Source organism: Galleria mellonella, unplaced genomic scaffold, assembly GCF_026898425.1.
Source record: "Galleria mellonella isolate WM207_F2 unplaced genomic scaffold, CSIRO_AGI_GalMel_v1 utg64, whole genome shotgun sequence".
Lineage (NCBI taxonomy): Eukaryota > Metazoa > Arthropoda > Insecta > Lepidoptera > Pyralidae > Galleria > Galleria mellonella.
In genome coordinates this window covers 5,544,064-5,567,642 of record NW_026442133.1, presented here as the reverse complement: position 1 = coordinate 5,567,642, position 23,579 = coordinate 5,544,064, and the positions used below count along the sequence as shown (strand labels likewise).

Below are 23,579 nucleotides of genomic sequence, written 5' to 3'. Positions count from 1 at the left end.
CAAGCACTGGTGAAAAAGCACTTTTAAACATAAACAAATCATAGTGCCTACTCGCTGCAGTTCGTAAAAGTTAAATATGAACCGGTTTTTGTAAACACAACGAATTGGCGTTATGTTGTCGCAGAACAAAGTTGCAACGTTTAAATTCGAGCAATTAAAATTTGTTGAGGGGTAACTCTGAAATTATGCATGGAGCGAAAGCAGTAGCCTCCCGGTTGGTTTGGCTCGACGATTAATATTAATGAACAGTGACACGCCATTCAGCAAGTGCCTACCCGTCGACAGTGTTTCTTTTGATTGTAAATTCTGATATTCCTTTGTGAACTTGTTGCATTTTGAACAGTCAGACAGCGTTAATTTCATATAGATTATAACTTATATTTATAAAAATATATACTCGCAGCTATATCAGCAAGTCGTTTGTTGATAGTTGATATTGTCGTGAACATTATATTCGACATGTCCAAATTTCGTCCACCGTATTAAAATAAATTGGGATTTAGATACTGTCATGTCTCAAATTCGTTTTGTTTATGATTGGTATTTTTAGTTCTAGATAGATTCGATTTTTTTGACACTACCCCTATTTATAAATGACTTTGTCATTTATAAATCAGGTGGTGTCACATAAATATTAAAATTAATTTATTATAAGTAATAAATTAATTTAAATAGATTCATCAATATCATCATCGTATCAGTGGTTAACTGTCCACTGCTAAACATAGATCTTCACCTATAAGGGGCTTTGTCGGTAGTTGCTATGCTTGGTAAGCGGGTTGGCAATCATAGTTAGGTTTTAGAGACGTTTTAAGAGGGATTCTGCTGCCCATCCCTCGCCCTCCCTTAGTCGCCTCTTACAAAACCCATGGAAAAGAAAGGGGTGGCCTATTCTATGTCAGGACCACACGGACAATCAATATATTTGATGCTGATGTTTTAAGAGAGACGTTACTGTCTTCGATCATTAAGTGAAAAAGTTTATACTGTTTACATCGAAAGCGAAAAATTATATCTTTGGTTGTTCCATCTAAGTTCCTAGTTATTTTTGTTTAATGAATAATCATTAAAGTAATAATATTAGTATAAGAACATGACAGTTAAATATTATGATATTAAACGTAACCGGATGAAAATATATGGGTGTATACACAGAAAGAAGTTCTATTATTATATATCACAAAATTTGAAAGTGAGTTCATTTTAAAGTAATTTTCATTTGTTATTTAAACTTATAGTAGAGTACATAGAGGTTCGTTTCGTAGGTACTATCCTTAATTTAAGTTCATTTTTAATTCCGAATTGTTATTTTATAGAAATTTAGTAAGTTGCGACTTCAAATTTATAAGTTAATTTTTTTAATACCTATTTTACTACTACTATTTTAATACCTATTTGTATACCTATTTTTTTGTTATTATAGCCGAAAATCTTATCGCTGACTTCTGTAGGTATTAGTTTTTTTTAATTAAATTAAGTTTAAATAAAGGAGCGAAAATATAATGCAGCTGGGTTGCCTAGCAACAAATGGATGCCATTATGTTTAATTAAGTATAGCATGAATGAATGAATTTTTGTTGTGGATTACATATATAAAACTTTTACATGAACTATGAGTAATAGACAACTGACAATAAAAAGAAATAACTGTATATTTAAATACTACGAAAGTATATTTTTTATTTACGCACATCATTATCATTTATTGGTATTGGTTGCTTGCCTTTAGACATACGCCTCCTTTTACTTCTTCTCTTTATTTTGTCTACCTCTGCCTCCTTCAAAACTTGATTGCCAAACAATGATTCATTCATTCACTCCATTTATTTATATCACGTAAGGTGTTCTGCTCTATCTGCATTTAAAATTTCTGGCCTTTTCACACACATCTATAATTTCTATTATTCTTCTTAGATTTAATATTTTTTCTTCTGTTCCCTTCTGATATCAAACACGCTTCTCATTACAGCATGCTGGATTTTTTTTTATTTTGACTATTTGTAAGAGCACAAGTCTGAGAACCATATGTCAGGACTGGTAAATATGATATTTTCGTCCTGGCATTTTGTGAATCAGAATAGACATTCTGATGAAAACAAACGTTTTTATTGTGCGGGAATTCAAACTCATGACCTTCGGAAGGGAAGCAGTGTTAAATCATTAGAACACCAAAACTGACGATTAAAAAATATTACAGATAAGTATTATATATTGAGGTAGTATTCTACATAGTTTCTTGTAAGAGATATTCTAGAAATAATTTACAAGCAACTTTTGGTATTTAAATATTTATTATATTATCTGACATTTTCCTAGTCTGTAAAGAAAAATATTATTCAGTTTTTGCTAATTAAAAGAAAAAGCTGCAGGAAAGAAAAAGCTACTAAGTACACAGGAGGGTTAAGATAGCAAAGGTCTTTTACGGAGTACATTTCTATGAAAGCGGTTGTTTTAAAATAAATTACAATATTTGTAATTCAATGAGCTATTATACATTGTAAGCATTTACTACAATACAGTGGTTAGTTAATATTGAATAATATTATTTATTTTTAAGTAGCTAATATAAATGTTATTTTATCATTAGGAAAACCCATTAAGGTCGCGTTGCTAGGGCACAGATCCCCCTAATATAGGGATATTTTTTTAACGAATGGTATATGATAGAATGGTGTTTATGCTAATGGTATTATATAGTAGTGGGCCATCAGTGAAGAATGGAACAATGAGGATGAAGACAGATCAGTTAGTCCTTGTGGAATTAATTAATCATAAATCAATGATAATTCTCTCTCCCTATAAGGTTACTACTTTCATAGACTAGGTGACTAATTATAAAGTTCTATATTGAGTTTTCTTTTTCAGAATTAAAATAAAAAAAGTAATGTAAATGACTTAGCAGTATATTAGTAGTAGAGTCGTAGAGTAATATGTCTCTTCAGTTTCCGATGGTTGTGAATTATAAATACGTTCAATAAAACCACTTTCTTGAGCGAGTTTTATATATATACCTATATATGTACGAGTATAGACAGATAATAATGTATAGAACATGTAATATATAGTTGTATTTGTCGGGAAATTTTCTAAGCAATTAAAAAAAGAATTTAAGTAGTTGTACTATACTCACTGTTAAGGTCTGTTTGGTTCTAGATGGCGCTGTTTGATATGGTCAGTTATCATGTGATTTTAATTTTATAATTGTTTTTTAAGTCAGTCTATAAAATGAGTAGAAATAAAATATTTTTGATATTGATTTACATCTTAAAATTACAATTTAACAACAAATATCATATTGTAATTAGTGTGTCGTCTTACATAAATATATGAGATGTGAGCAAAAGCGAGCAGAAAGATGATGGATTAAACAAAACAACGTCAAACTACGAAAGGTACAAAACGAAAAGCCACATAAACGAAAAGAAATACAAGGGGAAGAGAAAGATAAAGCAAAATGGGGATCGCCGGGGTGAGCGCTAAGCATGGAAAATAATGCCTTCCAAGGAAATTACCGCAAAGCTAAGGCGACTGTGCCGACTCGTAGAAAAGGAGGGAGTGTGTGGGCTAAGTGCCTTTTTTCCAAGTTATTTGACGTGTCTTTTTCTCTTCAGCACATGGTCTGACGCGAGCGCCACAAAAAATACCCCGCGATACAAGCTCGTTCTATCGTTAGCAAAAAATGTAATCACTTTTCGTAACATTGGGACTTCAGAAGAATAATGATATATATATATATATATATATATATATATATATGTATTCATTTTATAATATTATTTTTCTTTGAAACAAATTGGTGTTTTTCTTCTATGAATATAAAATATTAATATTAGAATATTGAATTCAAAATTTAGGTACGTAGTGTTTAGATAACTAGATACTCGTAGTTGTAAGAATACAATGAAAAAGTTCATATATTAGATTTAATATTTTACGTCGATAGTTGTAGATGGATGGAATAGTACCTACATACTTATGAAAAGCAATATTGATGGTCTATGAAATGTTAATATACAATGATACAAGTTTTTTTTTTATTTTTATATTGTTTTGTTTTTATGTTGTTTAGTTCTATTACTTATACTGTGATATGAATAAGATTTCTAGAGTTCACTACCGAACTAAGTTGTACATGCAGTATAAGTAAAACTATATATGTACCCACATAAAACGTACATTACATATAGGAAAGTGCCTACGGATTTAATTGAATTCATGCAGTGCAGTGAGCGTTGTATGTATTAAACTTAATTTTATATATTCGTTGATAGATGTAATTCATTTAGATGAATGTGAAAAGTAAAATGTGGGTAAGCACTACTAATATTTACTACTAATACGCCGGATAGTTCCGGAATAGAATGAGCAAATCCTTCTTTTCTAGTAGGTGTCGTAAGAGGCGACTAAGGGAAATTAATAGTCAATTGGCAGTAGCATCCTTCTTAAAACATCGCCAAAGCCTATAAATAAAAATTATATATATATATATATATATATATATATATATATATATAAAAATTATATATATATATATATATAATTTTAGTACTATCAAATTGAACAGAGTTTATACTATAGATACTAGTATAAATAGTAATATACCTTAATACTTTTTTGCAAGTAATTATTATACTATATATATTGAAAATACCTAAACACATAAAAATATATTATATATACTCATGGATAATGTTATTTGATTTATACAGGAATTAAACCCACAACCACCGAAAAGTGAGGTAGTGTGTTTAACCAAGCTCATCATATTTTATGTATTTCAATATTCTGTCAGTAACGTTGCAACAGGTGAAAATTTACGTGATATATTTATATGCACATAATTCAGTAATCATACAAATAGAAATAAGATACCACATGAATAGAACTAGCATACTTAAATAATATTTGTATACAAAATGAGCGTGCTTTTTTATTGTTTAGCGGCAAACGAGCACACGGTTTACTGATGGAAAGCGGTTTACGGTTACGTTCACCCATGAGTACTTGCAACACGAGGGGAGTTGCCTGTGCGTTGCCGGCTTATTAAATGTTTGTGGGCATGCTCTTTCTAAAAACCCCATATTTTAATGTAAGGTTAAAATTTGAAAAGGGAACCCATTTCATAAAGCAAATATACAAGAAAGAAATTAACAGGATGCACGCTCAATGGTAGTACCCAAAGAAATGACACTTGTGGAGGTATTGGTCTGAGTAAGGGAATGAAATACCATGTAGTTAAGCGGGAATTACACGAAGCAAACAAATATATTTTGCTCCGCAAAAATTAATTAAAAACATAACTCCCTACCAAAATAGAACTATTTAAAAAATATTGCAAGTGGTACTAGGAATGACGTAAAGACTAACGATATCCTATACATCCAAATCTGTTCAAGCATTTAAAAGTTAATTTATTTTATACTTTATTGCACCATTTATAAAATAATAAGAAGTTATGGAGGATCTTATACACGTACTTCTATATGAAACCTGAAAATATTATACACATGTTTTAAATAGCCACATTTTATACAACTCACATGCTTGAATAAGAAAAGTAACAGCATTCGATAAATGCAATGTAACTTCCAATATGAATACATTTTTATGTAGTTTGAATTAGAGTACCTATTAGTTTTTCGAAAATTGTAGAAAAGTATATGTATATTTTAGTCAAATTAACAATTAAGAGTCTCGTTTGGTTTTAAAACCACTTCGAAAGTACTCGGCTTTAACTCGTTCTTCTAATATTACTCGCTGTTAATTGCTTTATTTCCGGTTTCAACCGTAATGTACTATTAGAACCCGTCACCACACAGACATAGGTTCGTATAATTTAATAGAATAAGGGTTGTTTAATCGAAATGATGATAATTTGTGAGGAACGTTTTTAGGGATCCTCGTCATTAAAATGTTCCTCTCTCTCTCTCTCATTTCATTCGATACTATAATTTAACTCCTTTGCTGTACATTCTTTTCTCCGTTCTTTTCATTTCATTCATTCGTTCTTTTCATATTGTATCTTATTACATAGACAGACAAGACTGACTGTCGATGGTTTTCTTACATGACAAACGTCTTTTGCGTCGCCTCTTTTATAAATCGTACCTACAAGGTACATAAACTATTTTGTGTGGGGGAGAGGGATTGTTAATTATGGGCATTAATGGTACTGCTAGTGATATTCTTTATCAGGTCGACCTCTATGTGATTCTCTCTCTGTGAGCCACCGTAGTTGATTCCAGCTAATATCATGTTCTAAACGTTAAGCTAAAGTTATTGTGTTACGTTATTAAGATTTACTAATATTCTAAATTTGAAAGTAAGGAATGTTAAAGTTAATGATTGGATCAATTAATTGTCATCAAATTTGAAATACCGTACTATGTAGGATGAAAAAGAAAGGATTTAGATCGGAAAGGATTTTAACATGCCCTGGTTTCGCGAAGTCGCAAGTAAAAGCTAGTTAGAAATAAATACAAACAGTAAAATATTGAAGCTTTTTATTTACAAAATTACCAACATATAATATCACTTTGGGAATTTGCAGGTTTATTTGCATAACGCGATAAATATACATGCTTACACGTTACTACCCAATAAAAACAATAATGATTACAATTCCTTTTCGATTTATTATAAACTGACTATTTTTAGGTAGAAAACAACTGTTATTATGCAGATATATGGAAGTACAGTAAAATGTAATATGCAGTAATTAATTAACAATAATTCTAGAAAATTAAATAACGCGTAATAAAAGTGATATGATAAACAGTACAGACATATTTTATAAAATTTTTACAAATATTCATATTTTTCTGGATACTATAACTAAAATGTTAACTATTAAGCTCCTTAGACAGGTGGCAGATTAATCTATTGATAGATACGGTTTCGTTAGCATTCGTATGATAAAGAATGAAACGGCGAACATCGCAGTCTCGTGCTATCTCATGCATGCGATAACATTTACGTACCTACCTACAGTGCTTCAAGTGGGGTAAATAAATGCCGAGACATGAATATAGAAGTACATTTATTTACAAAGTATCTACAATTAGGCACAGAGATCCCAAATTAACAATTCGTATCGCTATGGAATCTTCACGATATTTATTACGAGTAGCTTGCAGTAGTCGCAGTAAATTTATTCTTCTTCGTTTGAAAGATATTCCAATCGTTATCGGTTGTAAACAGAAACTGTCGTATAACGAGTCTTTCACCTCTTATACGCGCTGAGAAGCCAGAATCCAGAAACTTCTTGACATTTCAGGATGAGTCATCGTAAATATGATAATAAAATATTCTCCAAATTAATTTATAAATCCAGATACTACTTCTATTTGGATTATGTGTTTTTTTTTGTATTTAAGGTATTCCGTCTGCGCTATTATTTGATATGGGTGACGAGTTGCTTGTAGTAGCGGTAACATAAACGAAGTTTCCAGAACAATCCTTTTAGATGTTATGAAGGTGTACCTTAATAATAGATTAGGTTGCCACTTGTCTAGGGAGGTCAGGTATGGTACTCGTAAGCCTTTTATTTAAATAATAATTCGATGTTGTAGTAAATTACGAGTATAATATTTATTAGTTTGAAATTGATAAAATAAAGTATTTATATTATGGAAAAATATATTATAATGTAATACATTTTTAAACAATGGAATCATTATTTCATTAGATACGTAAAATCGGCGAATCGATACGATATAAATTTTGTAATATCTATTAAAAATGTTTATAGAATTTCCAGATATCATATCAAAAGGATTAAAAACTGTTTTGAGATTGAAGTAGTATTTATATAATGAAAATGTTTTTAACGTTTGCAAAAATATTCATTATCAACATATAAATGCCTCTATGACATTCTGTTATTAGATAAAATTCGGAAAAATAAATCTTTTAATAACTTTCAAAGAGTCCACAAATATTTTTTTAAATATTTTCCTCATATTGGTACAATTCGTGTATTTCTTTGTATTAATTTTGTTGTATTGGATTATTTTGTATTTTTCGTTCATATTTATATTTTGTAAGTTTTGACTTACAAAATTTTTCTATTTTTGATTTATTTATGCTTACTCTTTAATAAGCTTCAAGTAAAATAATTATGACAGTTATATTAAAATATAAAAATTACATAAATATATAATATTATGAAAGAAAGCTGGGTTCATTATTGAAACCTTTTTTAGGCGCCGAGGTTTCAGTTACTTACCCATCAAATAATAACATTTTAATTAGCATGATATTAAAGGCCTATTAATTTCATTTTCCAGTATTTACTCAGTGTTTCGCTTCATAAATACAAACAAGATAATACGAAGATATTATGTAATTCTGCAAGAAACTGAATTTTGTATTTTATTTGGCATTTAACTATTACTACAAAGCGTAATTTACATTTATTGTCACAGGTGTGAGAAGAAATCGACAAAAATAATATTTTTATTGAGTTAATTACATATTTATTACGTTTACAATATAAATATGCCACTTAAACTTTATTTACAACAATATTTTATACAAATTATAGCAATACTAAGATATTAACAATCAATGAGTTAGTACTATCTTTACAAAGATCAAATAGATATGTTTCAGACTTTACGCAAAAATAATAATTATTATAATATAAGATCACAAAGTTTGAGTACGTTGTATCAATACAGGACATGGTGATGATCTAACGGACATATCAAGAAATATAATTAGCTTAACAAGTTTCAAGAAGACCCATAAATAAAGCATAATATATAGTTCTTCTGAAAAATAAAATATATTTCCATTTAATCTTAATTAGTAAAAATAACAGTCTATAGGCGATTCGTTGAAACTAGATAATAACTATTTAGGTACTAGCAATAGAGTTAATACCGAACTCTTATATGTATAATTACATATGTTGATGTTTTGTTTTTAACTGTGAACATCACAGACTAGACAATTAATAATTTGCAAAATAACTGACTAAAAATGAATTTGCAAACATTCTAATAGAATTTTGCTTGGTCTTTTTAAAAGAAAATGTTATTGTTAATAAATACGTTTTAAATGCACCTCGTCACAAATTGAAGTGTGGATGCAAAGTGTCATCATTAAAGGTATATTAGACAAACACTAGCCTTTATTTACTTTAAATATTTTACCGTTCGTCAACAAGAATCAAAGAAACGGCGATTCAAATTGTCAATGGAAGACAAAATAAAAAATTACACGAGTAATGATCAATTCCCAATAATTTTTTAAATTATGGGAAATAACTTTTTTAAAATATAGTTTAATATTTGCACATGTATAAAATTGTCTTATTATTTATGATCTATTTACAATAAATTTCTAACTACCTACTCTTATAACGTTGTTGTAAGACCCTCCCATAGAGACTAACCATAATGCGTGATAAAATTATTTACTCATATACTTAGTCATGTAGATATATAAATAATAAAATCGTTAGAATTCACCATTGTGCTTGGAAATATATACTTAAGTGTAATTGTAATTCAACGCATTTAGTTTATGCGACTTTAAATCTTTACTATACCTAATAATGTACTTAGTCCATTTTCTGAAATTCCCTTTGATTTTGTCAGTAGTAGCATTAGAAGATAAATTGTTGTAGAACTACCCGTTATATTGTCGAAATAATTTGCTAAATAAACTTGTGGAATCTTGAATAACTAGTTGAGAAGTTCATATATAAAACAGGTACATATTAAGAATGATAGAGTAATATTATAGTAAGGTAAAGAAAAAAAATGCTGATCTAACTTTAACTTTGGCAATTGACATTCTATTTCGTTTTATTTGATGTATAGTTTCAGTGTGGTTTTAATTATTTTTTGCGTTGCTTGTTCATTAGAGATCGTACCCTCTTCAGGTTGGTCATCGTGACGTCATCATTTGGCTGGAGCTGCAAAGCTCTCCTGTAGGACGTCGCCGCCGCTGCATACTTGCCATTTAGATGAAGAATTGCACCGAGATTGGAATGGTATTCAGCAATCTGTAGACAAGGATATTGGCTGTTATATTGGCTTTTAATGGGAGGTATTTTATTATTAAGACAGTCAAGTTCATATTAAAGCGACATTCCTGAAACGAAACCTATGTCTAATACTAAAAGTATAAATTAATAGTTATGCGAAAATATTATGTTATGTTAGTATCATGGTAAAGTACTATACTTATAGCCCGCAAAGGTAGAGGTATTGAATCTGACCGATTTACTCTAAATTTTCGATTAACTCATTGGTCATAGGATTAATTAAAAGGCCGTTAAAATATAGTTTTAAAGTTAGTAAGTTGATAAATTTAGTGCTCTTTTTTAAATGACTCAATCGAGCTGATAGCCTACCTCATATAAAGTGATGACCAATTACTTAAAAACATAAACTATATTATAACCTACTAAGGTGTAAAGCGAGTGGTGTATTGTATTTTGTTCTTATAGAACACACGCCATATGCGCTTCAGCATAGAATGGACCACCCTATCATTTTCCGTGAGTGTCGCAAGAGGCGACTAAGGGAGGGCGAGGGATGGGCAGCAGTGTCCCTCTTAAAACATCTTTAAAAGCCTAACTGTGGTTACACGCCTGACAAGCGTGGCAACTACTGGCAAAACTCCCCTTATGGGAAAGACTTATGTCCAGCAGTGGACAGTTAACGACTGAAATAATAATAAAAAAGTAGACTTTTACGAAATAACGAAATAACGAGAATGACACACCATATTTTTATTTCTTCACCACACAAAAGCACTATGAATATCTCAGAATACCTTGTGACTTTCTTAATATAGTTTATGTTTATGCCTTTTTAGTTGTTTAAAAGGTACATTTTAGAAATAGGCTTTATATATTCCATTATGCAGACTCATACTATAATTCAATTATTATCGAACTAGATAGTATGTTGTTGATTACTGTAAACAGCAAAGAGCAGTCGAAAAAGTGATAAGTTTATTATTTTATTCAGAAATTGTAATGTATTAGAACAATTTGTACTCTCCTCTAGAATACCGAATGAACCTTGATAGAAATCAATTGAATAATACTCGTATTTCATTAAATTATAACTTCAGTCGCTTTATGTAATATTATCTTTGGATCGGCTTTTCTTTTCAATGAAAGACGTGATTGTGAGATTGTAGCGCTCTCGATTTAAATTATAATGCTTTAACATTTTCCTTTGTCTACCAAAATGTGTGCATGCATTTCTATTAAGAATCATTGATTCCATTGAGGTTTATGTTTAAAAATACTTGAATTTAAATATCAAAGGCTTTAATAATAAGGCTTTAAGAATAGTATTTCGTAACAGCGACAAAAAAAAATGGATACCTTGTAATGATTCTATCACAGCTTAATGTACCAAAGATATTTCTTTCTCTGTCTCTCTCTCTTTTTTTATGCGTGTTTGTGAAAAAGAGAAAATGTGGATTTAAATTTTAAATAGAATATTTTATTTATATTAGATTTAAAGACTTATTTCGATTTTGGGAAAGTTTGCAAAGATATTTATACTCGTATCTTTGTTTTACCTTTTATATAGAAACATCATAACACATTATTGTTTTATGTCAGAAATAATATGTAAAATGTGTTTGACCATTATCGCTTTCCATCAGGTGAGATTATGATCAATCACGGGACCCTTCCAATAGTAAAAATATAAAAATAGATGGAGTAAGAATCTAATGTATTATAATACTTTTCGTCCTAAAAAATACTTTTTAATTTAAACATGGTGTATGTAGCTACTTATACTTGGGATTGATTTTTATACTTAGATACTTTTGTATGCTTAATTTTATTTTTATATTTGTACGGTCGTCGATGTGAATTTTCGGAACAAAGTTCTTATACTTGCTCACTACTCATACTCAATCGCCTTTCAACGCCTGTCACGAAATATAACATCTTGACAGCATACGCAGAGTTTCGTAACATATTGCAAATTATATAGGGAACGTGTATAAAATATGACATGGATATCTAAGACACAGGAGGATAATATTGCGATAGGTGCCATACAATCTCACCAAGGCGCAAAACAAGTTCGGGTGGGATGGTGTCGCGACTGGGTAATAAAATTTCAAGAAGGGCCCTGTCAACGTATTTACGACATTGTCATAGGTGACGAAGAGAAACTGATTTTGTATCGTATCTTAAGTAATAGAAGGTCTCATTTCACAGTTTTCGTCAAATTGCCCTGTTGGTGGTTATTGAAGATTGCATTGTTTGATAGCTAAATCCATCGGTCTTCACGTCATGCTTCAAATGTATTGCTCAAGTATATCACTTCAGCGGAGCGGCAACGCTGCAAGTCTTGTAAATCTTGGACAGAAGACATAGTTTGCGCACTCTTTTTTCAATTTGTTCAGTGGATGAGTATTTAAATATCTCATGTGATCGTTTTTTTTAATCTGACTTACTATTATTAGCTGCTCAGTTGAAAAATGGATCTTAAGGTCGAATATCAATGTCTTAATTTTTTTAAATTTTCAAATTCATAATTGTTTCATTTGAAAATAATTATCACTTGTTTCGTGTTTCGGAAAGCATTTACGAGTATTGTCGTTGTCTAGTAAGTCGTTGTCAGAGGTTTTCATACATATGGTATACAGGGTGTAAGGAACAGGTTGGCAAAAACTGAAACAGGGAATTCAGATCATTATTCTGAACTGAAAACCAGTGGAAATTATTTACAGAAAACTTTAAATTTTTTCTTGTTTATTTTTTCATTTTAAATCGTGTATTTTATAATATTATAGTATAATATAAAGAATTAATATTTTATAGTGAAATACTATGAAATAAAAAAAAACAGCAATGTAATTTACGTATTAACATCCCACCGTGAAGCGTGGATACATCTGTGTAAGGTCAACGTCACAAGCGTACGTAAATTATCTACGAAGTGCCATTAACCGGTCGATACCTACGTATCATGCGTCGTGTGGATCGTAAAATTTTAAATACATTGCGCGGTATGAAAACTAAAAAAATAATTATATGACTGTGGTGCATTTACGGTGGGAAAATAATCTGCTATCTTATTCAGACCATTCATCTGGATAAGCTGTTTTCATTTTGGCTAACCTGTCTAACCTAAAGCAGTCTGTAACTTTTGATATCAGAGAGTACACAAGAGCTGTATTACATAAAATATCCTATGTGCTAAGTTAGGATCTAACCTGCTAGTGTGTCAAATTTCATTAAATTGTGTTCAGTAGTCATTAGCGTGAAAGAGTAACAGATATTTATTTGTCCATCCTTACAAAATTTTGCATTTATAATATTAATAAGATTACATAGTTTGACAGTTAAATCAATTAACTTTTACCTCAGGCTTCAACTGTACGGCTCGTGCGTACCACTTCTCAGCAGAGCGACAACGCCGAGCGTCACGTAAAGCTCGGGCTGCAGACACAGCACGAGCGCTATCCATCGGCGCTAGTTGTGCTGCGGTAACAAGTTGCTCTGCTGACTCCAGGAGACGCCGTTGTGATCTCAGAAAAAGACCTGGTGTAATACATGTAAATGTACTTCGTAAATCACATCCTAAAACTTTTATAATTACCTAAATTTTTTACTACGAGCTATTAGGAATGAAAAATAGGCTAATATGACATTTGAAAAAAAAATAGTAATCATTGCTTACACAAATAAAATATACTATGTACAACATAGAATATACTGTATTGCTTACTGGCATTTCTTGCTTTGTCTATTTTGATTATTAAATCGGTATGTCGATCAGTAACTATATTATTTAGAGATATGTTTTTATGATAGGCGTCGGTGATAATCAAAAAAGATATCACAATTACTAAAAAATTTTCACAAAATATATTTTTTTGTACAATCTACTTCAATTCATTGTTGTGTTCGTTTTTACTACTGTGACACATTATTTATTTAAGCTTAGTTATACATACATATATGTCTGTGTCCCAAATTTAGTTATATCAAAGTATATTTAAACTCATGAACAAAATTATAAGTGTTGCTGGACAAAGTTTTAAGTAAATAACAATTCGGTCAACAAATATTTTATATTTATAAAGCATCCAATATAAAAACGAAAATATATTAAGTAAACTGAAGCACAAAATAAATAGGTGATTCAAATCACCAACGTGCCTGTGTATTTTTTCTGACGAAACGTGATTAGAATGGCGTAGTAAATTTACTGATATAATTTGTCAATTTAAGTCGATGTAATATAAAGTTGATTTGAAATAGAGTTATCTATAGATAGTAATATTGTTGTAAAAAATTCGTAAGCATATGCAAAACTTGTTCATTTTACATTCCAGCTTTTTATCTAACAAGAAAATAGTAACATGTTGCCCCAATTACGCTTTAGCACTACTTATTTTGCATTGCCATTAAATGTTTTTAAAGAACTATACAAAATTATCACTAAGTATATGGTTGCTTGTAGTAGAAATATTGCACTAACCCACGACCTAGGTTAACTCTGGTGCATTTATTAGTAGCTACACCACACTAATGCATTTCTCGTGTAACGGCCTTCAGCATAATAGTGCATTCTTTGCGCTCATGCTTGTTTTTTTTTAGGTATATCAGCTTTGCAAGCTCCAAGGAAATAAATTTCATTTCATTACCTTTTTATCAGGATAACATTTTTAGGATTATCTATGTGCAAGTATACAGGAAACAAAATAGTGTTGAGAATGCATATTTTCTTTCCAGGAACATTATTATTATGTATTTAAGCAAAAAGGTTAAAATTGTATAAATTTGTTTTAGCAAAAATATTTGTAAAAAATGAATGGAAAGTTATAGTACGAGTAACGAGTAACTAACAAAATTTATCGAGGGGAAATTTGCAGGTGTAGGCATAGCTTGCCTGTGGGCTGCGTGACCGAGGGCGGGTCGCATAATCGTTTGCAATAAAACAATTGAACGCGAACTGTATTTTGACGAGAGCTCTGGCGTCCGTGTAATTTATTGATCACCAAGATACTGTTATTAATGAATGTTCTAAGAGTTAAAATGTTTGCAAAAAATAGGATTTGATGTAGTTAATCTAAATAAATTATAAATACCTGAAGTGATCTTGTTTTTAAATTATCTAATGATGAAATCTCAATAAGAATTTATCAATTATATTAATATATATAAAATAAGAGAATGCCATCGGGCATTAAGTTTGCGCTGTAGACATATTTGAATGTGTACAAAAGCATAAATAAATAAAATATAAACTATATTATATTTTAGATATTATTATAGGACTAGATCTATAAACGTATCTGTTTTGTTAATTTAAAATATAAAGTGTTATACTCATTACCACCTTTGGTTTAATAAATTAATGCAATGAACTCAGTAATTCACAGTATACAGAGTCAAAACATTTATATTCTCTATAATACACGCGTAGCAAGTTTGACGTTCTTTATAAAAAAAAATACCTATTATATAGATAAACACTTCAGACGTTCACAAGTGTTTAACGTTGCTAATTAAGAGCAGAACATTAAGGAATACGAGTATAATGTAGTTTTGTCTATAATTTGTATCTCCATGTAATAATAATATTTTGATTCAACAGACAGTGGTTATAATTCACATGCATGTATTAGACCGAATATCTGTTTAAGGCTGGCAGCTTGCTAGGCGTTCGTAACTAGTAAATGCATCAAAATGTCAAAAGCACAATATAAATGCGGGTTTAGTGTTTCATCGTCCGTGGTATTGGTAGACTGTCCAATTTATCAAGATTATAAATGATGAAGTGAAAGTGATATGCTACATGTATTAATAAATCTACGGTTCTTACCGAATTGATCTCGTACTGATGGATCATTGGGTGCTAAGGTTAAAGCTTTTTTGAACCACATTTCCGCTTCGATGATTCGGCTGGCCTGCAACAATATAAAATTTTAATCGAAGACCTTACCAGAGTAGTTTAAGAGAACGAGTTTAAATAGATATGATTTTGCACAAATCGTCTGTAAATGTTTCATTTATTCTACTACTAACTAATTTTTATCATGCGCTGAGATTTATTGGGTAATGTGTTGAAATGATTTTTTTATGTAACTTAGAATGAAAGAAAGCTGACGGACCATCTGATGAAAAGTGGTAACACACAGTATATTTACCATCCATGATACTCTTTGCGCGTTGTCATTCTAGACGATTAAGATGTTATGGTTCTGTAAATATATGTATAATAAAATCGGAAATGAAATTACGGGAGAATTTAATTATCATATGCCATTTTTCAAATCCAAACATAGCCATGCAAACATAAATGCAAGACAGAAACACGAATACGACAAAGGTACTGAAGCAGACGATTTTTATACAAAATCTCTCTCTGGTAAAATTTATTATGATTTGAAAATAGGTAAGTTACAACACTATATGAATCAGGATTTTCATCTCACAAGGGTTAACAATGCATGAATGGCACTTCTGATATGTTGTTATAGGTTTTCGTAGATAGTTATCACCAAGCTATATTTTTGATTGCTGTCTTTTTTATAGATAATAAAAAAAAAAGACAAAAATAGGACTTTTGTGTATTCGGATTTGTTCATTCAATTTTTTTTTCGATATAGGCATCACAATGCTGACACTAAGAATATTTTCTTATTACTTCACTCGGCAGAACAGTGATAAATATACCGTGTAAATGTACTTTTGCTTGAGGTTTAATCTCCAGATAAAAGACTTCGTTGCGTAACATAGGAGTACAACATATACTGAACGCCGTTAATGGCATTTTTTCCGCCATACTCCGCGATCGTATACGGCTCACATTTTTTCTGATATCGCAGGAAAACCATATGGGACGTTATATAAGAGAACAAGAAAAATAAAAATAGATATGATACGGTCGACGTGTAAGCGTCAGTGGCAAATGTACGGGGCGGAGGAATGTTTCGACGTCTTTGTTATGGTTCGCCGAAGTTATCGCAGATAAAGCACACAATACTGTTATATACATATTGGATACAAAAATCAGGAATATAATACGAAGATAACAACCAATCGTTACTTGTTTTTTAATAGTACCTACTATATCTACAGTTAATTCAGTATAAGTTTAGAGTAACTAGAGATTCTACCATTACTATATAATTAATAGGAAATTTTATGATTATTTTAGCAAGGATTCTTATTTTATTACCCAATTGTTTTATAAATTATACTCGTATTTTATTATCTTTATTAGGGTATACTTAAATAAGCAACTAAATTAATGTTAAGAATATTAATTTTCTTGGACATAGAATATTGTAGTCTAAGGCCCACTACATACACGTTAATTTAATTGAAATAAAGCTTATACTCACCAATTTTGTATATTATTACTTACATTTCTGGCGACAATTTGAGCTAAAGTAACATGTGATGCAGCGTTATGTGGCGCGACAGCTAATGCTGAGAGAATGCTGTGTTCAGCCTGTGGCCATTGCTGTAACTGGACGTAGATTTCTCCAGCCATAGATAATACGTTCTATAACAAAGCATGAATATCAAGTTATTATTTAGTAATTTTAAACTTTCGCGATGTTTACACTTATTTTTAATACATAATCGGGACTTAACGTCATGAAAAAGCTTCTACAGGTAAATAGTACATACATACCTGCTTTTTTATTGCCGTCGTTTCGACGTGGTTTGGACTACGTCAAGGTCACGACAGGACTGAAGCAGGTATGTAGGTACTACGAGTATTTACTTATAAAAGCTTTTTCATCGCGTTAAATTCAGATTGTGTATTTAAAATAACTTAATTTTTATTCTTACTAATAGAATCAGTCTGAAAGTGCGTTTATTACCTCTTAATGACTTATCGCGTCAACTAATCGTCATGAAATTTAATAGTAATCGTAGTATTTTTCATAGAGTAACAGATATGGTACTTTTTATCTCGATTAAATAATATATTATGGTCATATAGACAAAGCCCCTTGGCTTCGTATATTACGGTTAATAATTGATATTTAATTCTGATGGATGAAAAATATATTTTAACAGTGAATATGGAATGTATGTAGAAATAATTAGAGCTAGAATATTTCATACATAAACGTTGTTATTGTTTACATACAGTATATAAAATATAATACGTTATAGGAGGATTAAAATATAATATTTATATTACTTCCACACATTTTATTTAACCTAATTTTATTTGTTTAGAAAAAATTCAAGTTTTCTTAAGAACGTAAAAATATTTACTTTCACTTACATGTCGCGTCCACCCTACGATTGGTGTATTAGTGTTGGGCAGCATTTGCAAAGCTTCTTTATACGCTGACAGCGCTTTATGCCAATGCCCTCGTTGAGAGTGGAGAGCTGCGAGTTGTACCAGCGCAGAGACTCTTGCTGCTTCATGCTCTCTTCTGTCGCGTACTCGGACACCTTCGGCCCGCGAACCAGCGCGCAGTGCGCTCGCCGCCTCTGCTAGTCTTCCATCAGCCATTAGTGATGTGCCCAGATTTACGTACGCCACTAAAAGTATATTAAATAGTATTATTCTTCCTCTTTAACTCATACTTTTAATAGCTAAGTTTAGTTATATTTTTAACTGTGAAAAAGAGTGTAATTATTTATGTCGGGTTTATTTACTTTATAAATTCGAGGATGCTCGACTAGTTTCTAAAACAATAGAAGTAAAGACGACATAAATAGTTACAATATAGTATAACTCATGATAGTTTTTGTACGAAAAGAGCTTGTTTGTTATCTTGTGGCGCTTTCCAACCACTGTATTTCTATGGCTAAGCTGTTGTGCTTGCAAGGCTAGGGTGAGATATTGTAGTAAATCACAGGACACGGGGGCTTGACATCTTCTAGGCTTGAGAGGTATTACGCTCATTATAGTATAATGTCCTTGATGCTGTTCTAGTCAATAAGTGATAATTACCACTTTCCATCAGGTGGGCCATCAGCAAATTTACACCCCAATTGGCATAATATAAAATAATCCGCGGAATTAAATGTTAGTTTTAATATTTGTAATTAAACTTAGTAACAGTACTTACGGGCCATTGATGGTCTAAAATAAATAGCTCTCTCAAAACTTTTGATAGCTTCTCCGTATCGCCTTTGGTTTTGAAGTAAAATGCCTCTGAAACAAAGAAAACCACAACTTGAGTTTAGTATTATCAATTTTCTTACTCTTGAGGGATAATTTTATTATATTTCGTGAAATTATTTTTCTAACTGTGACCTGCTGCTTTGTTAGCGTAAATTTTATTATGTCTATTTAATAGACTGAGTGATCTAAAGATGTAGAATAGTGGCTCTCACAAGATGTAAATTAAAAATATTTTTTATACATCAAATAGATGAAAACTAAAGTTTATCTGAACATGAAAAAAATGCCATAGACTATCTTTTTTTTGTCATTGGTTTTTTAATAGAAAAACAATTATTGTTTGTTTACTAGGAATCTATTTTGGGCGAAACATAGACGTAGTATAACGTACTTATGTACTTTATAATGTAAGAGGTGAAACGTATAAAAGTTGGTTTAATTATGTTTAGTACTAGATAAAAATATCATTTCACTTAATATGCAAATTCGTTAAGGTAATTTAAAGAGATATAAACAGTTATAAGAAAATTTTAAAACATAGTTAGATGTGAATCGCTTTGTATACGCTTATGGTAATTTTAATATATATATATTTAGAAAATTAGGCCCTATAATCATTGAGAGTGTCTTAACTCTTAATTTCTTCATATACTATCTGTTAAACAAGAAATACGTACGTTCAGTCATTACAGTTTTATTAACGACATGGTTAGTCTAGGGCAACTAGAAAGATTTATCGACGACAATCCTCTCCGATTGTTTTAAATTCTACATGTATGTATGATGTCGATAGCAGCTGACTAAGGTATTGTATGTATGCCGTAAAAAGACCATAAGACCACCGAATATGGACCTATCAAAACACCTGCCATAATTGTCAAAAAAGGTCATCTAGTACATAATTATTTCATTCGTCGTTCCATTGCCTCTTTTTTTTTTAATAATTACGAACCTTTTTATTGTTAATAGTTTTGCATGTACACATTATATTTTAACTTTTAACTGCAAGTATGCTCAAATTGATTTACGTACAGTCTAGATAGGAATGTTCGACTAGTTTTGGTATTATCCAGCCCTTTAATCAAGTTAATCCAGACTGCAAGAATATTGCAGTTTAAGTAAAATTACGAACATTATTAAATTGAGTATTACAACTGTACAGTGCAGATAACTATAATCATCCCAAATGAATGATTTAAATATAATATTTAAATATAACCAATTACCAGAATAAAACAGCCTATGTTCTCCATTTCCATATATTACATGTATACTAGATTTTATAGTGACCAGTCAAACCGTTAAGATGCTAAGAGATAACAAACAAACTCTTAGATTTATTATATTTGTAAAGACTAGTAAGAATTAAGTCAGCGATAAATTTTTCCACATACGTTACGTTACGTAATTTAGGCAATTTAATATTGCGTCTGGAATTTGTATTGGATTTATTATCGGAAAGTACATAAATTGGCTTGATTAAATATGAAAATACAAATTAAAATAAATATGAAACAAACAGGGTCATAATAATGAACGTATAAAGATAAACACAGTTTGGTTTGTTATGTATGCTTAATAACATGCATATAATAAAACTGCCTTTATTATATTATTCGATTATATCATTATACCATACTAATGTATAGTATTATATTATATTATTTGTGTCTCTGTTTGAACGTGTTTAATCTTTGCTACGACCTCTTTGGATTTGACGGCTCATTTCTTAAGGAAGGTTATATAGGCTATTCAATATCACAATACGACCACGAGCGAAACCGCAAAGTACAGCTAGTCAATGTATATTCCTTTTTCGTAATATACCTATATAGTGATATAGTATAAATAACATGATAATATGAGGAGGTATAGTAATTTTGTTTCATTCGCAATGAAAACGATTTGCAAATGCAAAATAATGACATTATTTAGAGTAGATAATTACTGATATAATGAAGCGGAAGTGTTTGCGTTTGTTTGCTAATTTCTGAAACTACCAGTCGAATTTAAAAAGATGTTTTTGCATTTGACAGCTCATTTCTTGAGAAAAAAATAATACAATTAGTGATGAAGCCGCGAGGTATAACAAGTATAAATTAAAAATAAAATCAAGTTTTAAACAATACCCATAATCATAATTTCAAATAGACTTGTACTTACAATTGTTTAATAGAATGTGGCCCAGTTATTAATGTTATATTGACATAATCAATTCAATATGTAACCAAGTACACCTAGATTGGATAAAATGTTAAACTGAATATAGAATTTAGATTCAATATTTTCTCTTGGATAATCTAAAGTTCAAAGCTTTGTATTACTTAAGTGGGTGTAGGTATATTTGAAATAAACCTGTGTAATATCTGTAAAGGATATAAATTGTAGGTACGCTAAGAAATATAGATAGCCTCTGTCAAAGTAGGCACTCCTTATCTCAAATACAGTATTACAAGCCTTTGAGGATATTTATCATGTTTTGCTTTGAAATTGTGGCTTTTTATGTTGAATAATAAATTCAGTTGCTTTAAATATATTTGCAATATTTTCAACCGTATTACAGATGTAAATATTTGTGTGTTTTTTATTTATAAATGTGGTTGAATTCATTTTACTAAAATTTGTGGTTCATATATGGATTGTTTAAGATTAATTTTTCATATTAATTTGCACGAGTAAAGTCGCGAGTTATGTATATTGTATTTGAAATTAGATGTAATTTGTTAAAGACTAACTGAAATTATGATGTAAAAAGTAGAAAAGAGTATACAGATGTTCGCTAGCTCGGCGTGTATTACTGAAATGGTGATTTTTATATTTGAACCCACCAGTGGTTCAAGAGTTATTATTTTTTTATAGTAGCTGATCATTATTTATACAAGTATTTATACTTTGATCAGCTACTATAAAAAAATAAATAGTAAACATTATTAAAGCTTTCTTTTTATTATATTTAAAATTACAAACAAGTTGATATCCCACGTATAAGAAATTGGAAATCGCAGCCTTTAGACAGACATGGGCATCACAGAATTCATTGTGATGCCCATAGAAATCATGTGTTACTATTCCTAAGGACTATGCTGTTATGCCTTCGTGTCCTGTAATTTCACTGCCATATTCTACTCTTCAAGCCGAATTATAGCCATGTAAGCACAGTTGCTTCACGGCAGAAACATCAACAGGACGGAGGTGCGCATGCAGACGACTGTTGTACTTTCCTTAATTTCCCTTCGATATGCCGCCTTATGAAAATTGGCAAACGTATATAAAAGGAAATCTAAGCTAAATGAGCTCAGATTATATAGATAGAGTGTCTTCATAGAAATACTTTTAGAAAAGCGGGTCAACTTTTTGATACAATTTTTCGTGATAAATAGTTATGAGTGATTCCTTTATAACTCTATATTTCTTTTGTCTTATAAATTCTGCATCTTTTTAATACGTAAACACTCATTTTATTCAATAAATAATATGTCAAGATACATTTTATGCGTAACTATAATATATAGAACACTAATAAAAAAAATGAGTCAGTTAATTTGACAATTAGCTGACAAAAAGTTGACCCGTTTTTGAGGCTCGATGCTCTATCTATATAAGATTATCAAATACATCTATATATATTAAGTTGCAAATTACGTCGATGCTTGCGTGAATTAAATAATGTAAATAATTTTACCTAATATATCGTAAATATATTTGACTGAAATTTGGTAAACATATTTTATCTAAATTCATTCAGTTATTGAATTGTGATCGAGTAATGAACATCCAAACATCTTTACAAACTTTATTATAATAAATGAGAAAGATTCCTAAAAATATTACATGTAATATCTTTAGGCAACTTTCGGAAAAAAAGATTCATCATAGTTATATAAGAATAATAGAACCTTACAACGTACATTGCAGCCAGTATTACGGATATAATATAGTTAGGTACTTAATAGTAGATATACACAAACTTTGTTTATTTCCCTTGCAATCGATCAATCTTTGTATGCATGATCTTTCTATGGAAGAACGAAACTATACTTCTGACATTTCATTTTATCATTAATACTGATATAGGTTTAGGCCGGCCAACTAACAATTCCTCGTATCCAATTATTTATAAAATAGAATTATTTCATCCGTGTTAGGAGATATTCGCGGTTAACCGTCGATTAGCGAATTAGGATAGATCGATGGTTGGTTGCTTTTGAATTAATATCAGAACGACTGTTCCACTCAACATTCCACATAATAATTCTAACGTTCAATTGCTTTCAGAATATATTAGTACGCGAGCTTTGTACAAAATGTCACATCTCCTAACGTTGTATCTATGTTAACGTCATTGATCAAGTTGGTACAATCGTCTACGGTGACGAAATAATTTATGTTGCTGAATTTTGTATTAATAAAATAGATTGTAGATAATTAAGTAATAAATTATTTAGTCTTTTAGCTATAAAACATAATAGGCTC

At 30.4% G+C, this 23,579-nt stretch overlaps 1 protein-coding gene across 1 annotated transcript in view; it reads right to left on the bottom strand.

Annotated features, from left to right (window-relative positions):
• Positions 1-6,486: 6,486 nt before the first annotated feature.
• Positions 6,487-23,579, bottom strand: part of LOC113512494 (protein O-mannosyl-transferase TMTC2) — a 152,390-nt gene continuing 135,297 nt past the window's right edge. The window contains exons 6-11 of the mRNA XM_026896393.3: positions 19,051-19,136; positions 18,255-18,517; positions 17,376-17,516; positions 15,828-15,912; positions 13,359-13,537; positions 6,487-10,015 (exon numbers count right to left, since the gene is read on the bottom strand). Of these exons, the coding sequence (XP_026752194.2) occupies positions 9,848-10,015; positions 13,359-13,537; positions 15,828-15,912; positions 17,376-17,516; positions 18,255-18,517; positions 19,051-19,136 (922 nt within the window). The 3' untranslated portion in view covers positions 6,487-9,847. The remainder of the gene's footprint in view (positions 10,016-13,358; positions 13,538-15,827; positions 15,913-17,375; positions 17,517-18,254; positions 18,518-19,050; positions 19,137-23,579) is intronic.